General features: G+C 42.9%; 1 protein-coding gene across 3 annotated transcripts in view; it reads right to left on the minus strand.

Moving 5' to 3' along the window:
• Positions 1-322: 322 nt before the first annotated feature.
• The window catches only part of TJAP1 (tight junction associated protein 1), a 1,031,177-nt gene continuing 1,007,253 nt past the window's right edge, over positions 323-24,246 (minus strand). For all 3 annotated transcript variants that reach the window (XM_044061070.1, XM_044061061.1, XM_044061052.1), the window contains exon 9: positions 323-1,778. In XM_044061070.1, coding sequence (XP_043917005.1) covers positions 438-1,778 — 1,341 coding nt within the window. In that variant the 3' untranslated portion in view covers positions 323-437. The remainder of the gene's footprint in view (positions 1,779-24,246) is intronic.

The following is a 24,246-nucleotide window of genomic DNA, read 5'->3' on the forward strand; positions in this document are numbered from 1 at the left end:
TAAAACAAATTAGAAGATACTCCAATTCTCGTGATCTAAGTGTGCAGCCTTAGTGCAGAGGAGTTTGGGCACTCCTGACTGTAATCATTTTCTACTACTAAAAATGAAACAAAAGAACATGGCAATTGCATTTTTCTCCAGCACTACATGACAGATAAGCTGTTGCTCCACTTAATATATCAGCCCTAAATATGTCTACAGCGCTTCCAGTCTTTACTGTTAAAGCAGAGCTATATAGATGCATTACTGTAGGGTCTGTCACACATTTTTTTTCTTGATGACAGAAACTGCAGTAAGCAGCACCTTCCTTCGCCAGTCACCCTACCAGCAGCTTACCAAACCACAAATTCTTTTAGAAAACAGTTACTTTTAATTGATTTCTGCCCTGAGGAGTTGCGTACTGGTAAGTTACCAGGAAATCAGTTAATTTAGCAGCATTAGTTAAGGAGATTGCCATGTTCCTGTGCTCGTGTCAAGCTGTCTTTGCGATGCAAATGGTGCACTCCCATTCGCTTTGGGCTTTTCTGCTGACGAGGAGGTGGTGGTGGACTCTGTTCTAATTCATCCTCACCAACAGGTGTAGCACTGATTACCACACTTTCTTGAAGCAGGGCCTCTCGCTCCTCTGCTGAGCTTGCAGCAGAACCTACATTCACAAAGTCCCTCTGCCTGCTGACAGAAGTACTGTTGCTGCTCAATTCATTAACACTACTAGCTTGTAACAGCCTACTGCCTTCATCTTGCCTGGGGTCTCTTCCACATTCTGGGGAGGAGTGGCTCTTCAGAGGCCTGAGCTCTGTGCTATCTGTGTCTAAACTTGAGTCTCTACTAACTGCCCACCTACAGCTCTGCACAGAGTCTTCACCATCAGAATAAGCACATCTCTCTTCACCCAATTCCTGCATGGACTTGCTTAGATTCTTTTTCAGCTCCTGGGCTGTTTCCCGACTAAAAGAGGTTCGGTTGATAAAAGTCCTTTCAGAAGTAGGAGCGATCTTCTCTACAAACATCCTCTGCCAGTTAGCTAAAATATCTTCTTCAGAGCTTGCAGAACTGGCAAAGGCACTTGGTACTTGAGGAGGGCTGTTGAAGGGGCTAGATTGAGATGACCTGAGTTCACATTCTGATTCTTGAGTCGCACCTCCTTTTGAAGAATGCTGATAAGACCAACTAGCAGCTGGTGCTGACCTCCTCCCTTCAGATGCAGGACTACTGGGTAAAGTTCTGTTCCGATCCAAACCATCCTCATCTCCCTGCACCAAGCTAAGTGATATAGCTTGCCTAGTAGCATAAGTACAATTTGGAAGAGGGCTGTTCTTTGGTATTTTCACTTTGTCATCAGAAGAAAATTCTATGATTTTGCGCCCTGGGTACCCTGGGTGAGGAGGGGGTGGTGTTGGATAAGGACTCAGCTTTTCAAATGTTGCTACTTCTTCACTATAACTTTCATTGCTGTTTTGCCTTCTGCATAATCCATTAAAATTCTGCCTGCCATCATTTTCCTTTCCAGCAGATCTAAGGCCACTATCAATGTTACCTGGGCTTCCACTCATATCCACATGGACAAATACATCTTCTGCTAATGGATGACTGTCCCCACTGCTCGACTTAGCTGAATTAAGTACCAATGGTTCTGGTTTTTCCAACACTCTTGCAATAACTGAAGTCGGTACAACATCTGAAGGGGCAAGACACTGCTCTGTTGCTTTTTCTGTACTGGAAGAATCAGAACTAGTCTGAATGTGTTTGTTGATCATGTCTTGCAGTTCATATGGAAGCTGTAAGAAAAGTACAAACAGAAAAAAATAATTAAAATCTGTGTCTGCACTATGAACAAAATAAATATCATAAGACCTGTACAGTAAAGAATATAGCACTAAAGAATTTTAAGACCTACCTACAAAAAATGGTGAATTTTCTAACTTTTTTTATCTGAGTAGCTAGCTTGGGGGTGGAATGTAATGAGATTGGACATAAACTGCCTGTTTTTTGCGGTTTCAACTTTTAATGGAATTAGCAATTACCTGAAAAGCAGAATGCCATGGTATACTGGAGCAAATACTTTGAAAGAAAATGTCTATGAACTCCAGGGCTGCCACAACTGGAAGGTTTAGTTCTTTCTCACAGTTTTGCCAAGCACAGAGTTGATTACATTAGACTGGAGGGAGGGATCGGCACACAATATAAAAAAATAAGTTATGTAACTCACCATAATGTTCCGTCTCTACTTGGCCAATTTATTTCTTCCTCAACTGTTGGGTTTGGATCAGACCCTCTGATTTGACTCGGCCACTTTTTACAGCTCATGGAATACTAAAATCTCTTGAGCTCCTGTCTTACCCATAATGCATTAGTATCATACCATACCTCAGATCTTGTTTGCAGACTTTTAGTGAATACGGAAAAGAACAAATACCAGTATCTGGAGTTCAAACAAAGGAACACTGGTCCCTTTTGCATCTACTGATCCTTCCGGAAGTCAAACTAGTAGGGGTTGGAGAGGAACTTTATGGTGACTACATAACTTCTTTATGTGATGTTGTCATTTTCATTCATTCCTCAACTTTTGGGACAGTTTCCAGCTACCTCAATCCCGGAAGACCTCTAGGGGTGGATATTCCTGAGCACCACTGAGCAAAAGGCTGCTCTTCCCCTAAGACTAGATCCAATTTGTAATAAGCAATAAAGGTATGAGGGTTAGCTCAAGTTACAGCTGCACAAATATCATCCAAGGAAGATCTACACAAAAACACTGAAGGGGTTGCTAAAGATGTTGTAGAATGAGCTTTTAGAGGTTTTGGCAATCTCAGACTTACTTTTTGGTAAACAAATGAAATACAACTGTTACCCAATTTGGCTAAATTTTCACTTTGGTAACTGGTTTACCCAATTCTGAATCCAAAAATGAGACAAACAATTGATCTGATTTCCTGAAAAAGTTTGTCCTGCTTAGGTAAAAACGTAACTATCTGTGAACATCCAGCAAATGTAGCATATATTCTCCTTTGTTTGAAAAACTTGGAAAGAATGGAAGATTGACAATTTGATTAATACTGGATTCTGACACCACCTTAGGAAGGACGGGTTAAGTTCATAACGATAATCTATCCTTACGAAAAATCAAATAAGGAGGTTTCGAAGATAGAACTTGGAAGTTCTGATGCTCTTTTAGCAGATATAATGGCCACTAAAAAGACATTTTTCCAAGTTAGAAATTTTAATTCACATTTGACTGATGGTTCAAAGGGAGATTGGGTCAAGGACTGTAAAACTAAATTCAAATCCCATGGGGGAGTGGGATCTTTAAAAGGGGGTCTAAGAAATAGAAGTTATGTCCTTACCATAACGTTCCATGTGGAGTGTTCATCTCGCCTTTGTTCTTACACATGGGTTCGGAGCCGATCCTCGGCTCCGTGCCGGCCTCTTGCAAGCTCTGCATCGAGAAGAAGCTCGAGACAATCTAATACCCACAATCCCCCTCTGCCTTTACCTCAGATCTAGTTTGCAAGCAAACCAATCTCCAGAGAGAGCACATTCATGCTTACATCACATATGCACAGAAATAAGAATCTATACATAACTATATATAGAAAGACAAATAGACATATATATATATATATATATATATATATGCCAACTATGTACACAATATTTGCAGTAGCAGCAGGATGTTCCTGGCCAGGCATCAAAAGAACGTTCTTCTTAGGGCGGGAGGGTGGGAATGTAAGAACAAAGGCGAGATGAACACTCCACATGGAACGTTATGGTAAGGACATAACTTCTATATGTGATAGTGTTCAATCTCGCCGTTTGTTCTTACACATGGGTAGTGTCCCTAGCTCCTTGTTCCTGAGGAACTCACGGAAGGACGTTCTTGAGCACAGTGGAACCAAAGGTTGCCCTGTCCCTAGAAGCCTTGTCTACCTTATAATGAGAAATGAATGTATGTGGCTTAGACCAAGTAGCAGCCGCACAAATAGCATCCAGTGGTAGGCGGGCTGCATGAGCCAAAGATGTAGACACTGACCTTGTGGAATGTCCTTTGGGTTTGTGTAAAAGAGTTTGATTTGAAGAATCGTAGACATAGATTATACAATCCGTTAACCACTTAGAAAGAGTTCTTTTGGTAACTGCTAGTCCTTTCCTGCTATCAGCAAAAGCCACAAAGAGTTGATCAGTTTTTCTGTGATCTTTTGTTCTATCCAAGTAAAATCTTAGTTGTCTGTGAACATCTAATTTGTGCAACATATACTCCATTTTGTTGGAGTGATTTTTGAAGAAAGTGGGTAATTCAATGGACTGATTAATATTGTTAATAGAACACACTTTAGGGAGGAAGGATGAATTGGTTCAAGAGAAACTCTGTCAGAGTGAAAGATCAAATAAGGGTGCTTGATGGAGAGAGCCTGAAGTTCAGATACTCGCCTAGCGGAAGTAATGGCTACCAAAAAGAGAGTCTTCCAGGACAAAAATTTTAATGGGCAAGAAGAGGCAGGTTCAAAGGGTGGGAACATTAATTTAGATAACAACAAATTTAGACTCCAAGGTGACGTAGGAGATCTGACTGGTGGTCTAATGTGAAAACCCCTTTTAAAAAGGCTTTGCAAAGTCTGTGGGCCATAACAGGAGCCCCACATTCTTCCACATGGAAATTTGAAATGGCAGCCAATTGAACCCTTAGTGAAGCAGGAGAAGCACCCTGATGGAATAAGTCCGTTAAAAACTCTAATATTTTATTCAAAGGAGCTATAAAAAGATCCACTTGCTGTGTATTCGCCCAGAATACAAATCGCTTCCATTTACTAGAATATGTTTTAGTAGTGGAAGCTTTATGAGAAGCCACCAATATATTCCGAACTGCTGGCGAAAGAAGATCAGACCTGGCTAAGTTGGGAACTGGAGCAGCCAAGCTGCTAGATGGAGGGACCAGAGCGCGGGATGGGGAACCCCTGACGAGTGAGTCAACAGATCTGGCTCTGGGTCCAGAATCCAGGGTTCCCGAATGCAGTGTGTCTTCAGGAAGGGAAACCAAATTTGACGAGGCCAGAATGGGGCAATGAGGATTATTGTCCTGTGAAGGTTTCTGGCTTTCTGGAGAAACTTTGATATCAGGGGAAATGGAGGAAATGCGTAAAGGAGTTCCGGGGGCCAATCGTGAATCAGTGCGTCCCTGGGGACTTCCCCTGGAGGGGGTAAAAGGGCAAAGTAGCTCCTGCATTTGGCGTTCATTGGAGACGCAAACAGATTGCAGGAAGGCTGGCCCCACATGCGAAAAATCCTTTTCGCCACTGACTGTTTTAGGGACCACTCGTGCGGTAACAGAATTGCTCTGCTCAGCCTGTCGGCTATGACGTTGGATGACCCCGGGATGTGCGTTGCTATTAGAAAGCGACCTGTGGACTCCGCCCACTGCCAGATTCTCATGGCCTCTCTGCATAGCTGATAGGACTTGGTTCCCCCTTGCTTGTTTATGTACCAGACTACCGACATGTTGTCCGTCTGAACTGCAATAGCTCCTAGAGGAAGAAGGGGAGCAAAGTGTTGCAACGCTAGAAACACTGCCCTCAACTCTAGAACATTGATGTGCAGATTGTACTCCAAATTGGTCCATTCGCCTTGGACTGTCTGTCCCTGAAAGATGCCCCCCCACCCTATCAGGGAAGCGTCCGTGGTCACCGTAACTGTAGGCGTGGGTAGCACAAATGGTCTCCCCTTGGAAAGGTTGCACGTTTGAAGCCACCAGTTTAGATGTGTCTTGCATGTTTTCGTTATAAGAATCTCGTGTGTTAGAGGTAGTTGTTGAAACGACCATTGTGCAAACAGTAGCCATTGAAGAACTCTCATGTGCAGTCTTCCCAAGGGTATTGCAATAAGGGAGACTGACATGAGTCCCAAAACCTTCAGTACCAGTTTTGCTGGAGATTTCCTTGACAAAAGTAGAAGACGTATGTGAGTCTGAAGTGATAGTATCCTTTCCGGGGGAAGTCTTAGAATTAACTGACGTGTGTTTAATTCTGCTCCTATGAACAAAATATTTTGTGATGGCTGAAGCAAGGATTTTCCGAAGTTCACGGAAATTCCTAGGTGAAACACAGTTGAAGAGTAAAGTCTCTGGCCTGTAATAGTTGACGCTGGGTGGTGGCAGAAAGGAGCCAGTCGTCCAGATACGGAAACACCTGGAATCCTTGGCGTCTCAAGTGAGACGCTACCACTGCCATGCATTTGGTGAAGACCCTGGGGCTGAGGTCAGACCAAAGGGCAGGGCTCGAAATTGAAAGTGACTGGCCCCAGCCGAAGCGCAAATGATCTCTGGATGCCCTGGCCATTTTGATGTGGTAGTAATGCATCCTCTAGATCTATTGAGCACATCCAGTCGTCCTTCTGTAAGAATGGAAGGATCGATTGAAGCGTGACCATTCAGAACTTTTCTTTCCTGACGAAGGTATTGAGGTAGCTTAGGTCCAGGATGGGCCTCCAGTCCCCTGTTTTCTTTGGAACTAAAAAGAACCTTGAGTAAGTCCCGAATCCTTGCTGGTCCGCTGGGACTGGTTGGATGACTCTTTTTTCTAGCAGCTTTGAAATCTCTATAGCTGCTGGCTCTCGCAGATGGGGCGGTACATCTGGGAGTCTTTTCTTTGGAATGGGATGGGATAGAAAGGGTATGTTGTAACCTCTGGTAACCACGCTTTTACCCACTTGTCTGTAGTTACATTTTGCCAGGCCTGAGGGTATAAAGCTAAGCGACCCCGACTGCCTCCAGAGCAGGACAGTCGGGCCTCCTCTCAGGAGTGCTGGAAAGGTTTACCAGGGAGTGTATCCCTGTCACCTTGATGTTGCGGACCGCCTCTGCCGCCTGGGCGGCGTCTTCCACCTCTGCCCCTCCTCTGCCTCTAGAGGGGCATCTCCCTGTGTGCCTGAGAAAGCTCCTTGGGGTTTTGAAACCACATTTTCCACCACGTTGCCCTTTGGGGTACGGTCTGGTTGGGGTGGAAAAACGGACTCCGACAGCAGACAGAGTCTTTCCCTCCTGTTCACACCGGGTAAGGGTCTCCTTTACTTTTGGGCCAAAGAGAGTGGCACCGTCAAATGGGGTGTTAGTAAAGGAAGACTTGAAGGCTTCCGCAAAGGAACATAAGCGCATCCAGGATTGTCTGCGAAGAGCAATCGCTGAAGCTGCTGCCCTACTCGAACCTTCGACTGCGTAGGAAATCAGCCTCATGGACGAGTTCACAATGGATGTAAGGGTATTAAGTTGTGCTGTCACTTTCTCCGAGACAGCAGCATCTGTAGTACCCTGGAGGGTATCTCCCAACTCTTTGACTAGATCCCTCTGTAGACGTGTAAAATGGGTCAAATAGTTCAGGGATCGCATGGAAAAAGCCGCTGAACTAAAAATGCGCTTCCCGTACCTATCCATCGTCCTAGAATCTTTATTAGGGGGATGGACAGATGAGGAAGACTCTGACATCTCCTTTTTCGTGGCGCTGCCACCACCATAGCATCCACTGGAACTCCTTTTGTCAGGTAGGACTTGTCCTGAGGTGCCGTGATGTATTTATTGGGTTTCCTTGGGACTGGTTCCACTGTGTCAGGAGCCTCCCACGCCCTTCGAGCAATTAGTTCCATTAATTCATCGAAGGGTGGAGTGACCCAGGAGGAGGAAGGGCGAGCACCAAATGCCTTCAGCAAAACTGACTCATCCTCAGAAGGGGGAAGGGACTGCCAGTCACCTCTCTGTTTCAGGATCTCCAATATGTCCGAAAAAGAGACATCCTCTGAAGGTGACTTAGGGGACCCTTCTGACTCATCTAAGTCAGTATCAGATGTCAAGGATTCTTGTGGAGAATCCAAGTGTCTCCTCTTACACAATCTTTTCCTAGGGACTTCTTCGTGGGGAGCATCCGAGGAAGAGGGGGCATCCTCCAGGGGTGGCTGAGACACTGGTGCCCGACGCTTGGATGTGGCCGTGGGTGTAGAGGAGGATAACGGCCCTTTATGGGGAGGAGAGGTTGCTTCGACTGATGTGGTTGTCTGGGTAGACAACACCTTCCTCATTAGGTCGAACGCCCCCGGGTCCCGCATCGAAGAATCTCCCGGTTCCGAGGAAATGGGAAGAATCCCGACACAGGCACGAAGGCATCGACCCGAGGACGGAGCCGAATCGATCCGCCGAGGCCCGAGGGGAGAGTCGGAACCAAACGTCGGTTCGACTCTCGGCCCGGAACCAAGGACAGACAGTCGGCTCCGAGACTCGGTATCGGGTCCGACGGAGTCGAGGTGAGAGGAACAGACCGAGAAAAAGACGGTTCTGGACCCGAGGGCTCCACAATCAGTAGATCAGCCTCTTCCGGCTCCAAAGACTGAACAGGTCTCGGAGGAGGAATGGATGGAGACACCGGGAGGCTTTCAAGTTTCGACACCAACTGGGTGGAAACCGAAATAAGTTTGGACAGGGCCGAATGCTCCAATAACTTCTGCACCACACGATCCACATCGATATCAGAGAGTTTGGAAGAAGAACGGGTCGAAGGAACCGAAGACGGAGCCAACCTCAATAAGGTCGAAGGAGGGAGCTCCATCACCGGTTCCAAGACTCGAGGCTCAGGAACCGATACCAGTTGAACACTCGGCCCCGAAGTCTGTGGAACCGGTGATCTAACCTTTGTTGAAGAGCTCGGAGCCGATGACTTGGGCTCCGACGTCTTCGATTCCTTAGAGGATTTTGATGCCTGGTCAGAAGCATCCAGAGCCTCCTGAAAAGAAGGTTTTAATAAACCTCTGTCCATTAGTTTCCTGTGCCTATCTGTCATGACCCTCCCACTAAAAGAGTGACAGATGGAACAGTCCTCTTGTAAGTGGAGAGGGCCAAGGCAGTAGACGCAGGAACTATGGTTGTCAGTCACTGACATTTTCTGGCCACACTGACAACGCTTAAATCCTGATTTTACCTTATCAGACATTATAGAAGTAAAAGACAAGTCCAGTAATGTAGTCAAATCCGAGAAAAAATTGTCAAATCCGGTATAAAAGTCAAATCCAATTAAATTTAAGAAGGGTTGTAGGCCCCGAAAAATTCTAACCGATAAAAAAGCTTAACGGTACCGAGAATTTAACCAGTCAACAACACAATCACACAGTATATCACTGAAATATCAAATAGAATAAGAAAATCCAATAAAATATAACAAATAAAGTTATATCTTAGCTTTAGACGCTCGAGCTAGCTCCCAGCGATGCGAACGCAGCAGCGGCAAACTAGATCTGAGGTAAAGGCAGAGGGGGATTGTGGGTATTAGATTGTCTCGAGCTTCTTCTCGATGCAGAGCTTGCAAGAGGCCGGCACGGAGCCGAGGATCGGCTCCGAACCCATGTGTAAGAACAAACGGCGAGATTGAACACTATCACATTAAAGGTTCCCCCTATAAAGGCCTTACAAAGTTTGAAAGTGGCTAAAGACAAATTGTTTATGCAAATGTGAAAATCAGAAATGGCAGCTAGTTAACACCATCGTTAAAAAGTTTTTGCTAAAAACTCTAGGACCTTAGGTACTGGGGCTGAAAAAGGGTCAATGTCATTCTGCTGTGCTCAAATAATAAACCTTTTCCATTTACTTCTGTAAATTTTTCTAGTAGAAGCTTTGTGGGAGGATAAAAGAATGTGGTGAACGGGGAGGAGAGCCTGGATTTTCTTGCTATTAATGGAAATGAAGAAACCATGCGGTTAATTTCAAGTGTAAGATGTCTGGGTGTATCATGTTTGTTGGATGAGACAGGTTGTCTGGAATTGGATCCAGAATCCAAGGGGGACAAAGCAGATGAGGCCAAAAGGGGAACCAAATTTGAAGAGGCCAATATGGAGCACTGTAGACTGCTTTTCAATCGAGATGCTTTTCAAGAGGTACAGAGGGAAAGGTGTAGAGGAGACAGGGGAGCCAATCATGGAAAAGAATGTCTCTTGGTGATTTCCCCAGTGGGGGGACCGGGACAAAGAACTTGCTGTACTTTTTGAGAGGAGATGCAAAAAGGTCACAGCAAGGTTAGCCCCACTGGAGGAAAATCTTTTCTGCCACTTTCATGTTGAGTAACCACTAGTGAGGTATTAGAATGGACCTGCTTAACTTGTCTGCTATCATGCTGGATTTCCCAGGAATATGAGTTACTATCAGAAATTAATTGGTTGAGATAGCCCACTGCCACACCCTCAAAGCTTCTCAACACAGGGGGTGATATCTGGTTCCTCATTGTTTGCTGATGTAGCAGACCACTGACATGTCCATATCACAATGGTCCCAGAGAGGAGTACATCTTGAAAGACCTGCAATGCTAGGAGGACTGCTGTCATTTCTAGAACACTGACATGCATACTGGCCTCTTCGGAGGACCACGTGCCTTGGACTGCCTTTCCCAAAAAGTGTACCCCCCCCCACATGACCTGGGAAGCATCTGTAGTAACTATGGCCTTGGGCTGTGGAAAACTGAAAAGGCGAACTTGCATTATCTGATCAGAGTGAATCCACTAAAGGAGGTAACTTTTGCAAACCTGGGTTATCTTGATTTGGGTGGATAAGAGCTGATATATAGTGGACCACTGAGTAGCTAGGGTCCACTGAAGAATTCTCATGTAGTGTCCTGCTAATAGAACCAAAACTATCACAGCAGACATCAACCCCCAAAGCTTGAAGAATCAATCGAGCGGAGAGAAATTTTGAATGATCTTTCTGACCTGGAATCGTATGGTTTGCACCCTTGGTAATGTAAGAGTAGTAGTCAAGGATACAGTGTCGAACAACGCTCCGATAAACTTTAATATTTGAGTTGGTTCTAGCTAAGATTTGCTGTGACTGACAGCAAGTCCCAGGTGGGAGCATAACTGGAGTATATTATCTTGTTCTTTGGTCAGATGATACTTGGTTGGAGCAGTTATGAGCCAGTTGTCCAAATATGGAAACACCGGAAATCCTTGCAGTCTCAAGTGGGCTGCTACTACTGCCATGCACTTGAACACCCTTGGGGCTGTGGTGAGACCAAAAGACAGAACCTCTGGCTCCCAGCCGAAGTGTAGGTATCTTCAGGATCATCCGTTTATTTTTATATGATAGTATGCATCCTGAAAATCTATTGAGCACATCCAGCTGTCCTTGTGCGGGAAAGGCAGAATGGACTGAACAGAGACCATCTGGAACTTTGTGTACTGAACAGATTTATTGAGATTACTGAGATTCAAAGCTGGTCTCCAGTTCCCTGTTTTCTTTGGCAATAAAAACAATCTTGAGTAAGTTCCAGACTATTTCTGGTCTGGTGGGACCTCTTGGATGACTCTCTTTGTAGCAGTTTTTTTATTTCTAGTGCTACTGTTTTCCTCTGACTGGGTGGAACATCAGGAATTTTGTTCACTGTTAAGGGGGGGGGGGTGTGAAAGGGAAAATGGTACTATATAACCTCTGGAAATAATCCTCTGCACCCATATGGAGTGAAAGGGAAAATTATATTATATAAACTCTTGAAATAATCCTCTGCACCCATGCAGCTTTTGTAATCTCCAGCCAGGCTTCTCTGGTGTAGGGATAAATGACCCCGGACTGCCTCCAGAGATGGACAATCGGGGCACCTTTCAGGAGTGCTGGTAGGATCAATTCAGAGAAAGCATCTCTGGACCCTTGGTTCTGCAGACCTCCTCTGCTGCACAGGTGATGTCTTCTGTTAGAGTTCCCTCATCTGCCCCTAGAGGAATCATCACCACATGGATCATGGAAAGGACTCTGCAACTTTCTGAACCACATTTTTTCAACCACCTCATTGATTCCAAGAAAACGTTCTTTGATGAGTTGAAAAACATACACCCACTGCAGACATGGTCTTACCATCCTACTCGCACCTAAATAGTGCATCTTTAACCTTGGGGCCAAATATAGAACTTCCGTCGAAGGAAGCACTGACATATGAAGACTTGAAGGGCTTTGTGAAATCACACAGGTGCATCCAGGCATGTCTACTAATGGAAATGCCTGAACTCGTCCCCCTTGAGGTATCTTTAGCTGCATGGTTGAATTCGAAATGGACTGTAGGGTAGACAACAGAAGGTTTATGCCTCAGAAGGAATAGTTCCAGAGAGGGATCTGTTGAGTTCTTCAATCAAATCCTTCTGAAGTCTGTTGTAGTGTGCCAAACACATCAGCAACGGAACTGCAAAGGTCACTGAAGCGTATGCACGGTTTCCAAATCTGTCCAGTGCCCTAGACTCCCTGTTAGAGGGATGAACAGAGGAACTTTGTTCTGCAAGTTCCTTTTTTGTGGCTACCGCTACGACTATGGCTTCATCTGGTACTCTCTTGCTCCAAAATCCTGTCCTTGGATGGTGCCAGAATCCTGTCTGGTCTCTTGGGGATCGGCTCAACAGAGTCAGGTTCCTTCCATGCCTGTCGAGAGAACAAATCAATAAGCTCCATCGCGAGTCACACAGGAGGTAGATGGGCCAGCCCCAAAAGCTTCCAGGAATACGGATTATTCTTGGGAACGGTTACTGGCTGACCGACCACCATCTGCTTGAGGATCTCCAATATGCCTCCAAATGAGACGTTGTCAGGTGATCTTGAGGACCCTTCCCCCTCATCAAAATCAGTATCTTCCATAACATACTCTCAAGGATAGTCTAAGAGGCTCCTTTTGCACTTTCCTTCCTATGGACTTCTTCAGTGTGGTGTTCTGGAGAAGTATCTGAAGAAATCAATATACCCTGCTAGACAACCTGGAGACTTTTGAGCTGGCTGTCCTTGTACAGTAGGAAGTTGAGGGCCTTCAGGCAAAGATAAGTGGGCCTGGGAAGTTACAGCCAAGGAAGGTGGATGTGTCCTTTCTCTTGGATCAGAAAAAAACTCTCTACCCTACTTGAAAAGCAAAATACCTTGGGTAGAAAGAAATCAACAGCTTTGAGAAGACATGCCTCCCAACTGTTGACTCCTCCTGACCCGATTCAGGATTTGGAGCCCAGCTGTAAATGGCCGATGCTCCGAGAGGTAGAGATGGCTCCAACAATGTCGGAGTAAATTCCAACACCTCAGATTTGGCGCCGACACTATGGCTCCGAGAGTCATCCAGCTCTGACATGCTTGGAGCTGGTCCACTCACAGACGATACTGGAGTAGAAGATACAATAAACTTCAGATCAGATATGGTTAGAGCTGGGATTCTTGATTCCAACTGCTCTAAAACCAAAGGTCGGATTGGAAGAGGAGACAAAACAGGTGAAGTAGTACGTATGAAGGTGTCCGGACCTAATGGGGTAGGAACTGGGACAACCCCCATTTGAATTTGCATTGAGAGAAATTTCCTCATCATTCAATCCATATCAGTTTCAGTCAAACTTCTGTAGGATCGAGAAGAGGAAGCAATGGATGAGGTTCTGGAATGCTGGTGTTTCTCCAGGAAAGACAATGGGAGACAGGAAGTTATGGGTTCCAGAGTGTGAGGAGACTGGATCTGAGGAGAGCTATCTTTGTGCTTCTTTGGATCTGAAGAAATTGGATCAGAGGTTTTGGTCTTTTGAACCGATGATCAAGTTACTTTAGAAGGCGTCTCCCAGCAAAGAGCAGAAGAGCCTGACAGGTCCGATAGATGCTTTTTAGCCTCCTTTTATTCTTTCTTGGGGGTATGAGCCCCAGATGCTGTATCAGCAGATGACAATGGCATTAATCCTACTAATATTAATTTATTTTTTCAGTCAATAAAGGCCCTTGCATTAAAGCCCTTACATATGTCGCATTCAGAGTTTAAATGGGCTAGTCCTAAGCAACAAACACACAACTCATGTGCATCTGATAAAGGGATCTTATGGCCACAGGCTTTACATTTTTTAAAAATCGAAGATTTTTCCGACATTGCTTTATAAATAGCAGCCATGGAAAAGGAGAAAAAGGAAAGTGTTTTTTTTTAAACTATAAATAAGTTATGAAGGAATAACAACAATGGTAAGTAAAAGAAACCTACCTAAAAGGTAGAGGGCAAAAAATACCAACAATGGTAATTAAAGAAAAATACACCAACATGTAACAAAGGAAAGAGAAGTTAAATTTAAAAGGATAGAAAGTTCTAATAAATAAATAAAAATATACAAATATAGGAAGCCATAAAAGGTAAATTTTAATATTACTCAAGAAAATACCAACTAAACTCGAGAGCCAACAGCGACCAATGTCTGAACGCAAAAGCAGCAAATGATATCTGAAGTACGATAGGGGACTAGTGCATTATGGGGAAGAGTGGAGCCTGAGAGCTTTCAGTGTTCCACGAGCTGTAAACAGTGGCAATGTTGGATCCGAGGTCGGGATCCGAACCCAACAGTTGAGGGATGAATCAAAATTACATCATCAGATCTTATTTTATGCTACTAGTGCCAATTCATTTGGGTGGTTTTGCTGCCATTCCAAATTATCTGTCATTTTTCTAAAAAACACACATATGATGGAAAACAAACATCGGTGCATAATGTTTAGTATTTGTTTCTGACTTCATGATATGAAGTTTTGTAGCTCCATTACATCCAATCATGCTTTGTACTATGGATTCAACTACAGCGCTGGATAGACAGATAAACTATGATGACAATTTGAGAAAAGAGAAAAAAAGAGGTTTGCAAAAATGTGATCAAACACAATGACAAGTTACAAGAAGTCCATTCTTTGTGTACTATTCAAAGCAGTTGGAAAATGGTAAAAAACTAATCTCACTTAAGACGAGAATTTTGTTCAGGTAAGCAAATGCATTTTATGAAGTGGATATGGGATATGAAAAGCACAGGAAATTAATTCTGATGCCACCTATAAACAATTTCATTAATAATTTTGTGCAAAACTGAAATGCCTGTTACTGCAAAAGACATAATCTACCAGACATGTTAAAGCAACGCAGGTAAAATAGACTACACACATCAGAAACACAAAAGTACCACCCTAGTGCTTGCCCATTTCCCTATCTAATGGACAAGATGTAGATTCTATTTAAGAGTTTATCTTCTCCACCTTTCCAAAGGACCACTTTATTCCCAAGTACCAAAATGTCATCACAGGTTTCGATTTTACAAACTTTTCAGGAAGGCTATTCATTGAACCTTTATACTTTGTGTGAAAAAAAGTACTGCTTGGACCCTGAGCAGACACAGTAACTGAGAATGGGCCTTCTTGTTCTCCCACATTTTTCTATAGAAAAAAGTTATCCTCTTGGAAACTCTGGATTCCCTTAATGTGTAAAATGTCTACATTTGCATGCCCCTTTGTCTTCTTTCTTCAAAGATTTATATTAAGGTCTTTAAATAGCATCTGATGAACGCAATGCATAATGACTTTTGTTACCTCTTGCAAACCAACCCCGTCCTGTTTATGTCTTTGTTAATACTAGGTCTTCACAGCTGTGCACAATGCTCTAGACAGAGCTTACTAGCATCCTACAAAGGAAAATGGTGCAATTAGTCCTCTAAACAGCACTTAGCAGGATTCCATAAAGAATGGACATTTTGTTTACTGATGCCTCTTCCTAAGAATTCCAATATCTTGCTCATCTGTCTTGGTCCTTTATTATGCAGTATGCTAACTTCTAGATCTGGTGATCACCCACAGTCTTTTCTAACTCTGATATTACAGATTTATTTCTTTGTACTCTTCTTTTTTAGTTGATGCTTCACAGATGGCCTTATTTTACTTCTTATTTGCAAATTATTTAAGCTATTGTGTTTATACAGCTTACCATCTTGGCAAGTCCCTTTTCATATATCCTACATCTTTTTCTGCAGTAGCCCTACTGAAAAGTTTACAAAATTATCAAATCAACAAAGCTTTGTGGCTCTGTGGCATAGGGAATGGAGCCTTTATCACATTCCAGATGCCCTGGATTTGATTAGTGGCCTAGGCACTTCAGGAGCTGAGTGTGGGAAAGGATCTGCTGCTGTTGGCTTATTCACCCCAGTAGAAGTGGGATATGTAGCAGGGGCACCCTTGGGAGCAAAGTTGCCACTGGGGTTAGCTGCTTGTATGTGTAAGTGATGTCCCACACACTGTACCCATTACATGTTGCATTATAGAGCTGTTGCTGAGCTGCACGAGGGCAGATTTGTTGCACATGCAAAGAAATTCCACTCTGGGTCACCTCCAACTCTTACTCCCACCAGCAGAGCGTACGACTGGCTAGAAAAGGGTGGTAATGAATAGGTTAACAGTGTTACTAACTGCATTGTAAAGGCGATCAAGGGTACCCCCCAACAGGTATTATTTTCTTTCAAGGCCCCCTGCAATGCCACTTCCACAAAGAATGCCCAGACTCCAGTACTACTAACTCCTATTAGAAAGGCACTGAAAATATTTTTGCCTGAAATAATTCAGCGTAATGTCCCTATGTCTAAACCATGGTTTACTCGTGCCTTTACTGTATGACCTATTCTAAGTTTACACAATTTATTTTCTGCCATTTTATATGGTACTCTGTCTCACACATGTTGGGGCCAAGGATGAAGTTGAAAACCTGGGACTTCCACTTTACCAAACCTCTGAGTCAAGTGTGTTGGAACTGTATGTGTCAGTGCCAAAAATCATAGACATCAGGGCCAATGTGGTGGAGTCTTTGTGGCAACACGGCATGGAAGTCACCAGATTAGAAATGGGCAACTGGGAAGAAGCCACTAATGGTTTAGGGGCCAATCCAATCTGTCCTGGGCCCAGAAGGAGATGGAATGATGACCAAATCCATTAGAGTCTTAAAAAGGCCCTAATCATGGGGACCCAATACGCTTCTGTGGCATTTCTGAATGCTATGAATGGCCTTATGGAGGCAGTTGAACAAGTCCTAGAAGGGATGAACATAAGACAGTTCCCTTTCAGATGACTGTCTGCTTTGAACTCGTGGAAGGGCCTCAACTCTAATCATGGTGGCCTCTAGAGATCTGGCTGCTGAAGTCAATGTCAAGGACACGGAAGGTTCCTTATCCTGGCTTTTGGGGACTTTAGGATCTGAGAAGGAAGTTGGATCCTGAGCTTTCTCTTCCTAGCCTTCTTATCTTTCTGCTTCCTTTCCTCCAAAACCTGGGGGTCTGGGGCAAAAAGATTTTTAATCAGTTTAGCCCTGCAGCCCACAACAGCCCAAGATTCAAACCCTGGCAAATGTCACAACTCACCTCAAAATGTTTTGGACCTAATCAAACTACACATGAATCATGTGGATCCTGGAGGGGGTGGCTGGGTTGAATCTTGGGTCAGCACCTGGCATACTTCTTAAAACTTTCATCAGTACTTTTTTGCACTCAAGCACATGCAAAAACACAAAATCTGAGAGTTGAATCCTACGGCTGAAGAAAAAGGAAACAGCACACAAATTAACTGGATTCTATTTCTAAATTAACTCCAAGACAGGAGAATGCAGGTACCCAATTAAGCTAAGAAGGAATTTAAAAGGCTATTTAGTAATGCTCATTACCTTGAGCACAATCCGTTTTATATGTGTGTGTATATATATATATATATATATATATATATATATATATATATATATATATATATATATATAACACCTTTATAAAGCAAAACCCATCATCTACCGTCAAATATGCAAAAAAGCTAACTTCAACCCTCTCTCATTCAGCTCATCCTTTGGCAACCTCTAAAATACCTCAAACTAGATGACACAGTTAACTACTTTAATAAAACATTTCTAAGCATCCTTAATTACCATGCCCCCATAAGATGTTCCCGAACTAGAGCCCAACAATCCCCATGGCTACAAATAAAACACGAAGTCTGAAATGAAAAACAGGGATAAAAAGCATGGAACAACTGGCGCAAAATCAAAACCCCCTCTACTAGGCAAAAATTCCTAGAACTACGCAAAAGAACCAAAAAGCTTATAAAATAGGACAAAATCCAATACTATCAGTCTGCCCTTACCTCCTCCCAACATAACCCCAAACAATTCTGGTCATCAAACTCCATCCTCCACCCAGGTAAAGTAAGTACACCCACTCCTAACTTAACTCACTCCTCCGAAAATATTGCTACCTCTTTCAACAATCACTTCACATAAACCGTACTATCACTAGCTAGACAACACAACCCCCCATAAACCCACACCAACTAGAACTAACAATCTCCCAACTAGTTTCTCTTTCTCTCCTGTTCCTACCTCCAAAATAAAATGGCTACTAACTAAACTTAAAACCACCAGATTAGCAGCAGACAACCTCCCAGGTGAATACATTCAACTTGCAGCTGATGCTCTAGCATACCCCGTATCACTCTTGATTAACAGATCTCTGTCAGAAAGTACTGTTCCTACACTATAGAAAGTCTCACACATAATTCCCCTACACAAAGGAGCCCCCTCCACAGATCTAACCAATTACCGCCCCATAGCTATTCTCTCGCCACTCTCCAAAATACTAGAGAGATGCATTCATTCTCAAGTCTCGGATCACCTCCTTGCTAACAACCTCCTCTCCAACACACAACACGGTTTCCGACCTAACCATAGCACCACCACCTCCTTACTCTCTTACTCTAACACTATCCTACAAAATAAAAATGCAGGTTATTTCTTCCTCAGCTACCCTCCTAGACCTCTCTAAAGCTTTCGACATGGTCCCACACAAACAACTCTCTCTTTTCAATAACCTATCCTTCTCTCAACCAGTCATCAACTTGTTTCAGAGTTACCTATCTGACCGCCAACAAGCAGTTGTTTGGCAGGACAACCTATCCCCCCCAACTACCAGTTTCCATAGGAGTTCTCCAAGGGTCCATCTTGGGACCCCTACTCTTTATTTTCACCAATAAGCTAGCCTCAGCCACAACACATGGCACACTCGTACAATACGTAGATGACTCGATCATCATCTGCACAGCCCACTCCCTCCCAGAACTGCAAAATGTCACACGGGAAGCATTTTCTTCCTTTGAAACTTGGTTATCTGATGCCCAACTACTACTCAACCCAAACAAAACAGAATTACTAATCTTCCAACCCACCAAATGTACCCTAGATAGCTCTTACTTTAACATCACAGCAAAAGACACCACCACCATCCATCCTACAGAACACACCAAATTACTAGAAGTAGAAATAGACAATAAACTGAACTTTGACATTCACATTTCCATGACCATTAAAGTGCACAAAAAACTAGGAGCATTGTAAAGAAATCAGCAACTACTTACCAAAGCAGCTAAAATTTCAGTAGCAAACTCTCATCTTATCTCTACCCTACTCTATGCCTCTCCAGTATTTACTAACCTTAGACAATGTGATCTAAATAAGCTCGAAACCTGCTACAATAAAATTACCAAATTCGCCACAGGGGCTTCATAACGTACACACCACTGTCTCTCACTAGCAGAACTGGGCTGGCTAGAGCTCCCCCACCTCCTTCAGTGGTACCAACTCACACTCGCCCTCAAACTAATAAACCAACCACTAAAAGTCCCATCCCTCCAGAATCTACTCCAACCCGACATAACCATGAGACCACTAAGATACAGCCACAAAAACCTCCTACAGGTCACAAGAGCCATTAACTCTGCTGGAGAAGCTTTATTCTCCTGCACTATAGCCAAACTCTGGAACTCCCTTCCCATCCTCAATTACCTCTAACTTCTTGCACCCACTTTAAATTTTTTTTACTAAAATCACACTTCAAAACTTGCCAGATATGCCCTTGCAACCCCCCCTCTAATACCATCCACTCCCCCCACCCACTACCTCTCTCAGCCCCTATCAACAACCTACTCTTAGCAAGCTTGGCTACTAATGTTCCCAGCTACCTACCACATAATACTAACTTCTTGTAGCAACAACTGCTAATGTACCTCAAAAACAGTTTGTATCAATTGTTCACTGATGAATCCCAACTACATTTACCCATGTTTAGTATGTCACCATATTTTAAAATTGTACTATGCTCTACAGCTGTTTTACATCTGTTTTCTTCTCGTCTTGCGTCCTTGACTGAACTAATGTCTATATTTAAATGCTATGTTTTTTTAACTGTAAAATGCAAATAATAATGTGGAGCTTTTCTCCCCGGGCCTCCGCTGAAAACGGACCTGTGTCCAGTCGGACTCTCCCGGTTAACAAATGTAAATAAATAAATAAAATAATATACATATGTGTGTGTGTGTGTGTGTGTGTGTGTGTGTGTGTGTGTGTGTGTGTGTGTGTGTGTGTGTGTGTATGTATGTATGTATGTATATATATATATATATATATATATATATATATATATATATATATATATATATATATGTAAACATACATACACAAATAAATATCTAATACCTATTTTTAAGCATGAAAGAGAGTGGGGGGGCATAAACACTTCAAATTTGGTATTCTTGACAAAGGAGATATTAACCCATGTTGAGGTGATTGGGAAACCAGATTAGAATACAGAGAATTATTTTGACAGCTGAGGTTAGATGCAAATTCCCCACCTAATTTAAATGGATTTGTATCTATTCAACTAGTGGTAAAACTACATATTGCAAAATTACAACAGGTACTGTCAAAATAAATTGTATGGTTTTACTGGGTCCAATATGTTGGGGTAATATTTTGCTTTAGGCATATTCTTTTTAGACACTTTTTTATGTACAGCTTTAGACTGTAAATATGTACTAGTTTTAATTCCATAAAGAGTGTTATATAGTGGTTTGTTAAAGGAGGTAATTGTCACTTTAAATTTTCATAATTTATGTGTAGAGGGAAGTGATGCAGTTTTATAGACAAATTCTGAAGAAGTTGAGTAATAGTTGGCGACGAAAGCACAATCTATTCAATAAAACACAAGTTTTAAACAGAGAATTGCCTTTTTCCTGTGACTGCCTGACTCCCGTAGCATTACTGTTGCGTTTCTGCTGGGTTATTATAATATTTATGTAATGCACAAGTCTATTTTCTTGGTTCTTAGGCTTTAAAAATTCCTTACTGATTATTCTGTCAGGAATACTGGGCAAACAAATGAGTTGTGAGCTGGGATACAGGATATGAATTGCCTAGACACAGTAAGGCTTTTAAAAGTTCAATTCAAGTGGTTATAACAAAAGGAATTACTAGAAAATGGAAATCAAAATCTAAACCGACTATACTTGAAGCAGTTAATATTGTAACAGATATAAAATAACAGGAAATGGGTAAGAATAAATTACAAATAAAAAAATTAAAATCCTGGGAACAATACATGTAGAAAGATATTTTGGAGACAGAATGAGATTTGAGAGAAGGTAGGAATTTGACAATTTATGTTGCTTTGATTATATAATAAATAATACATGAGATATACAACATTTGTAAATGTGAACTTGTTTATAAGTTTGATAAATTTTATATAAATGTAAGCTTGCCTATGTCATAAGTGACAATTCAATAAAGGTGTTTAAAAAGAAAAAGAAAAGAAAGAAAAAGAGAACCCCTCTGCCACACTGGCTCCAGTATTTCACAGAACTTGGCATCCTCTGGAGGAAACGGCTGACACCCTTCCCTGCTCACTGAGGTTACTGTATTGTATTGTATGTTTTTATGGTCGTCCCAGAGGGGACACCAGGAGACTCATGAGGCCTTCACATCTGTCCTGTCCAAGAGATGGATGATGAGTAGGCAAGGCTGCAGGCTAGCAGGTGCCTAGCGGTGGAACTAAAGTCATTGGAGCATACCCTGTCTGCAGAGGAGGACTGGCTACGATACTCTCAATGAATTTACAAGACGATGCTGAATCTTTTGGCACCTAGAGCCTCTTAGTCTGCTAGCTCTGAAGGAGGTGGACATCAGTGGCGCACAGAATGGCCCTGACATCAAGATCAGAACAGACACCTTGAACAACAATGACCCAACATAAAAAATAATACCTAACAGGACAGTACCAAAGACCCGGTGTTGAGGAGTCAGTGCCAAGACTTTGTTGACTTGGAAGCAATTGGAGAAGATATAGTTGCATGGTTTGGAGTCAGTACCAAGGGATCTGATCCTGACAGTGCCAGTGCATAGTTCTACAAAAAAACAAAAGAGCTCCAAAATCTCCAGTGCCAACACACATCAGTGAAGTAAGTTTTCCAAGGAGAATTGTAAGGTTAATAGAATCCACCCTAGATACAGAGGAGGATAGGACGACACCCATTATTAATTTGCACCTTTGCAAAGGCTTTAATCATCCTTTTCCAATCAAAATCAGTGGTGCTCCAGAGTGACCAAGTAGATCTTAAAGATGACATACAGGGAAGATGGGAGGGAATGGAACCTATAAAATTTCCTCTCAGAAGAGAACTGTTGGCTGCCCTTCTGGGGGAGAGATCATGTAGAACAATTGTCATACTGAGTGAAAGTCCTAGCACTGGAGACAGAGATGGTACATACACAGTTAGATCTGATAATACTAGAAAAGGGTCAGGATGGGGAATTTTGATTGAGGAGAAGCTTGAGGCTGAGAGTCCTCTGATTTTTGCTTTCTTTTCTCTTTCCTCCTTTTCTCCATCTCTCTCTTTCTCTCTATCCATCTTTACCTTTGAATGAAAGGAAGGAGGTGGCAGGAAGAAGTCTGTTAAGGATTAGCTTATTTCTTCTCTCATGGAGAGACTGAGGACCAAAGCTTTTGCAGACATGGCAGGTAGCATGAAGATGCTCTGGGTATAGGCATACCACACACAGGTTGTGGGTAGCCTGAGGTGTTACTTTTATGCACATAGCAAGCACAGTTTCTGAAGCGCTTATCTATATTATGTCTAGAAAACGGAGTAAAAATAGCAACAGCAGCAAAAAAACAGCAACAATGACAGAATAATGACTAATACAATTTCTACTGCAAGAAAAAAGTACAGTTGTGTACACCTACCATAAATGTACATGTTCGAGTGTCTTCACTGTTGCAGTCATGACTGTAGGGTTCTCCCCTGCCAGCAGGCAGCCCTCGGTCGGCCAGAATCCCAAAGTCTGGGTCTGGCGTCGGCTGTTCAACCACGCTCCCTGATGTCAGAGCGCCAGGAGTACAAAGCTGACAGCCGACGCCATCTTCTCCAGTTTTTCTTGCCCCAGATGTCAGGAGTCCCAAAATAAAAAAAGTCCCATAACCTTTGCAAATACACCTTAGAAGAATGGTGAAAAAAGGAAATACACAAAAGTAAAAATAAGAGGGGACAGGAGGGAGGGAAACCCAGACTGAAACAGTGAAGACACTCGAACATCTACATTTATGGTAGGTGTACACAACTGTACTATGTTCATCGTGTTTCACTGTTGCAGTCATGACTGTAGGGTAGAATCCCAAAGCTGAAAGAAAGGGAGGTGGTCATAAAGAGGAAGGGGCGGCTAAAAGGCCCTGCAAGACTGCAGAGGCAAAGCCTGCCCTAGACTTAGAGTAGAGAGGTAGATCGTAGTGCTTAGAAAATGTATGCACTGAACTCCAAGTTGCAGCTTCCAAAATGCCCTTGGTAGGAACTCCCCTGAGGAAGGCCGCAGAAGTGGCAGCAGCCCTGGTGGAATGAGTCCGTATACACCCTGGGATTTGCTTTCCATGGTGAGAATAACAAAATCTGATTCCATGAGCAATCCATTTAGAAATGGTCTGTTTTGAAATGGCTTTACCTTGGGAACTTGAAGCATAAGAAACAAACAATTGATCTGATTTTCTGATGTCCTTGGTTCTGTTCAGGTAAAAACGTAGCTGTCTGTGTACATCCAAGGAATGTAAGATCCTTTCCCCTTTATTTTGAGGAGTGGGGAAAAAGGTTGGCAAGTGTATAGTTTGATTTAAAGCCACCTTGGAAACCACCTTAGGCATGAAGGTAGGATTAATCCTCAAAGATACCCTGTCTTGATGAAAAATAATATAAGGTTCCACAGCCATAAGAGCTTGTAACTCTGAAACTCTCCTGGCAGAGGTTAGGGCTAACAGGATGGCTGTCTTCCAAGATAAAAACTTGATGTCAGAAGAAGCAGCAGGCTCAAAAGGAGGCAAGGTTAGTTTCTCCAAAACATAGTTGAGATCCCAAGCAGGAATAGGAGGAGATCTAGGAGGTCTTAAGTTCTTAGCTCCTCTGAGAAACTGTTGCATGAGCTGGTGGGAAAAGATTGGAGGATCTGTATTATAATGAGCAGAAATAGCAGAGGCATGTAACTTAATGGAAGAGAAAGAAAGACCCTTATGTAAGAGATCTGTCAAGTAAAGTAAAATTGAAGTAATGTTAGGAAGAAGAGGATCAGAATCCTGAGCCTGCATCCAGGAACAAAATCT

Source organism: Protopterus annectens, chromosome 1.part0, assembly GCF_019279795.1.
Source record: "Protopterus annectens isolate FY-2018-M chromosome 1.part0, PAN1.0, whole genome shotgun sequence".
In the NCBI taxonomy this organism is placed as follows: domain Eukaryota; kingdom Metazoa; phylum Chordata; order Ceratodontiformes; family Protopteridae; genus Protopterus; species Protopterus annectens.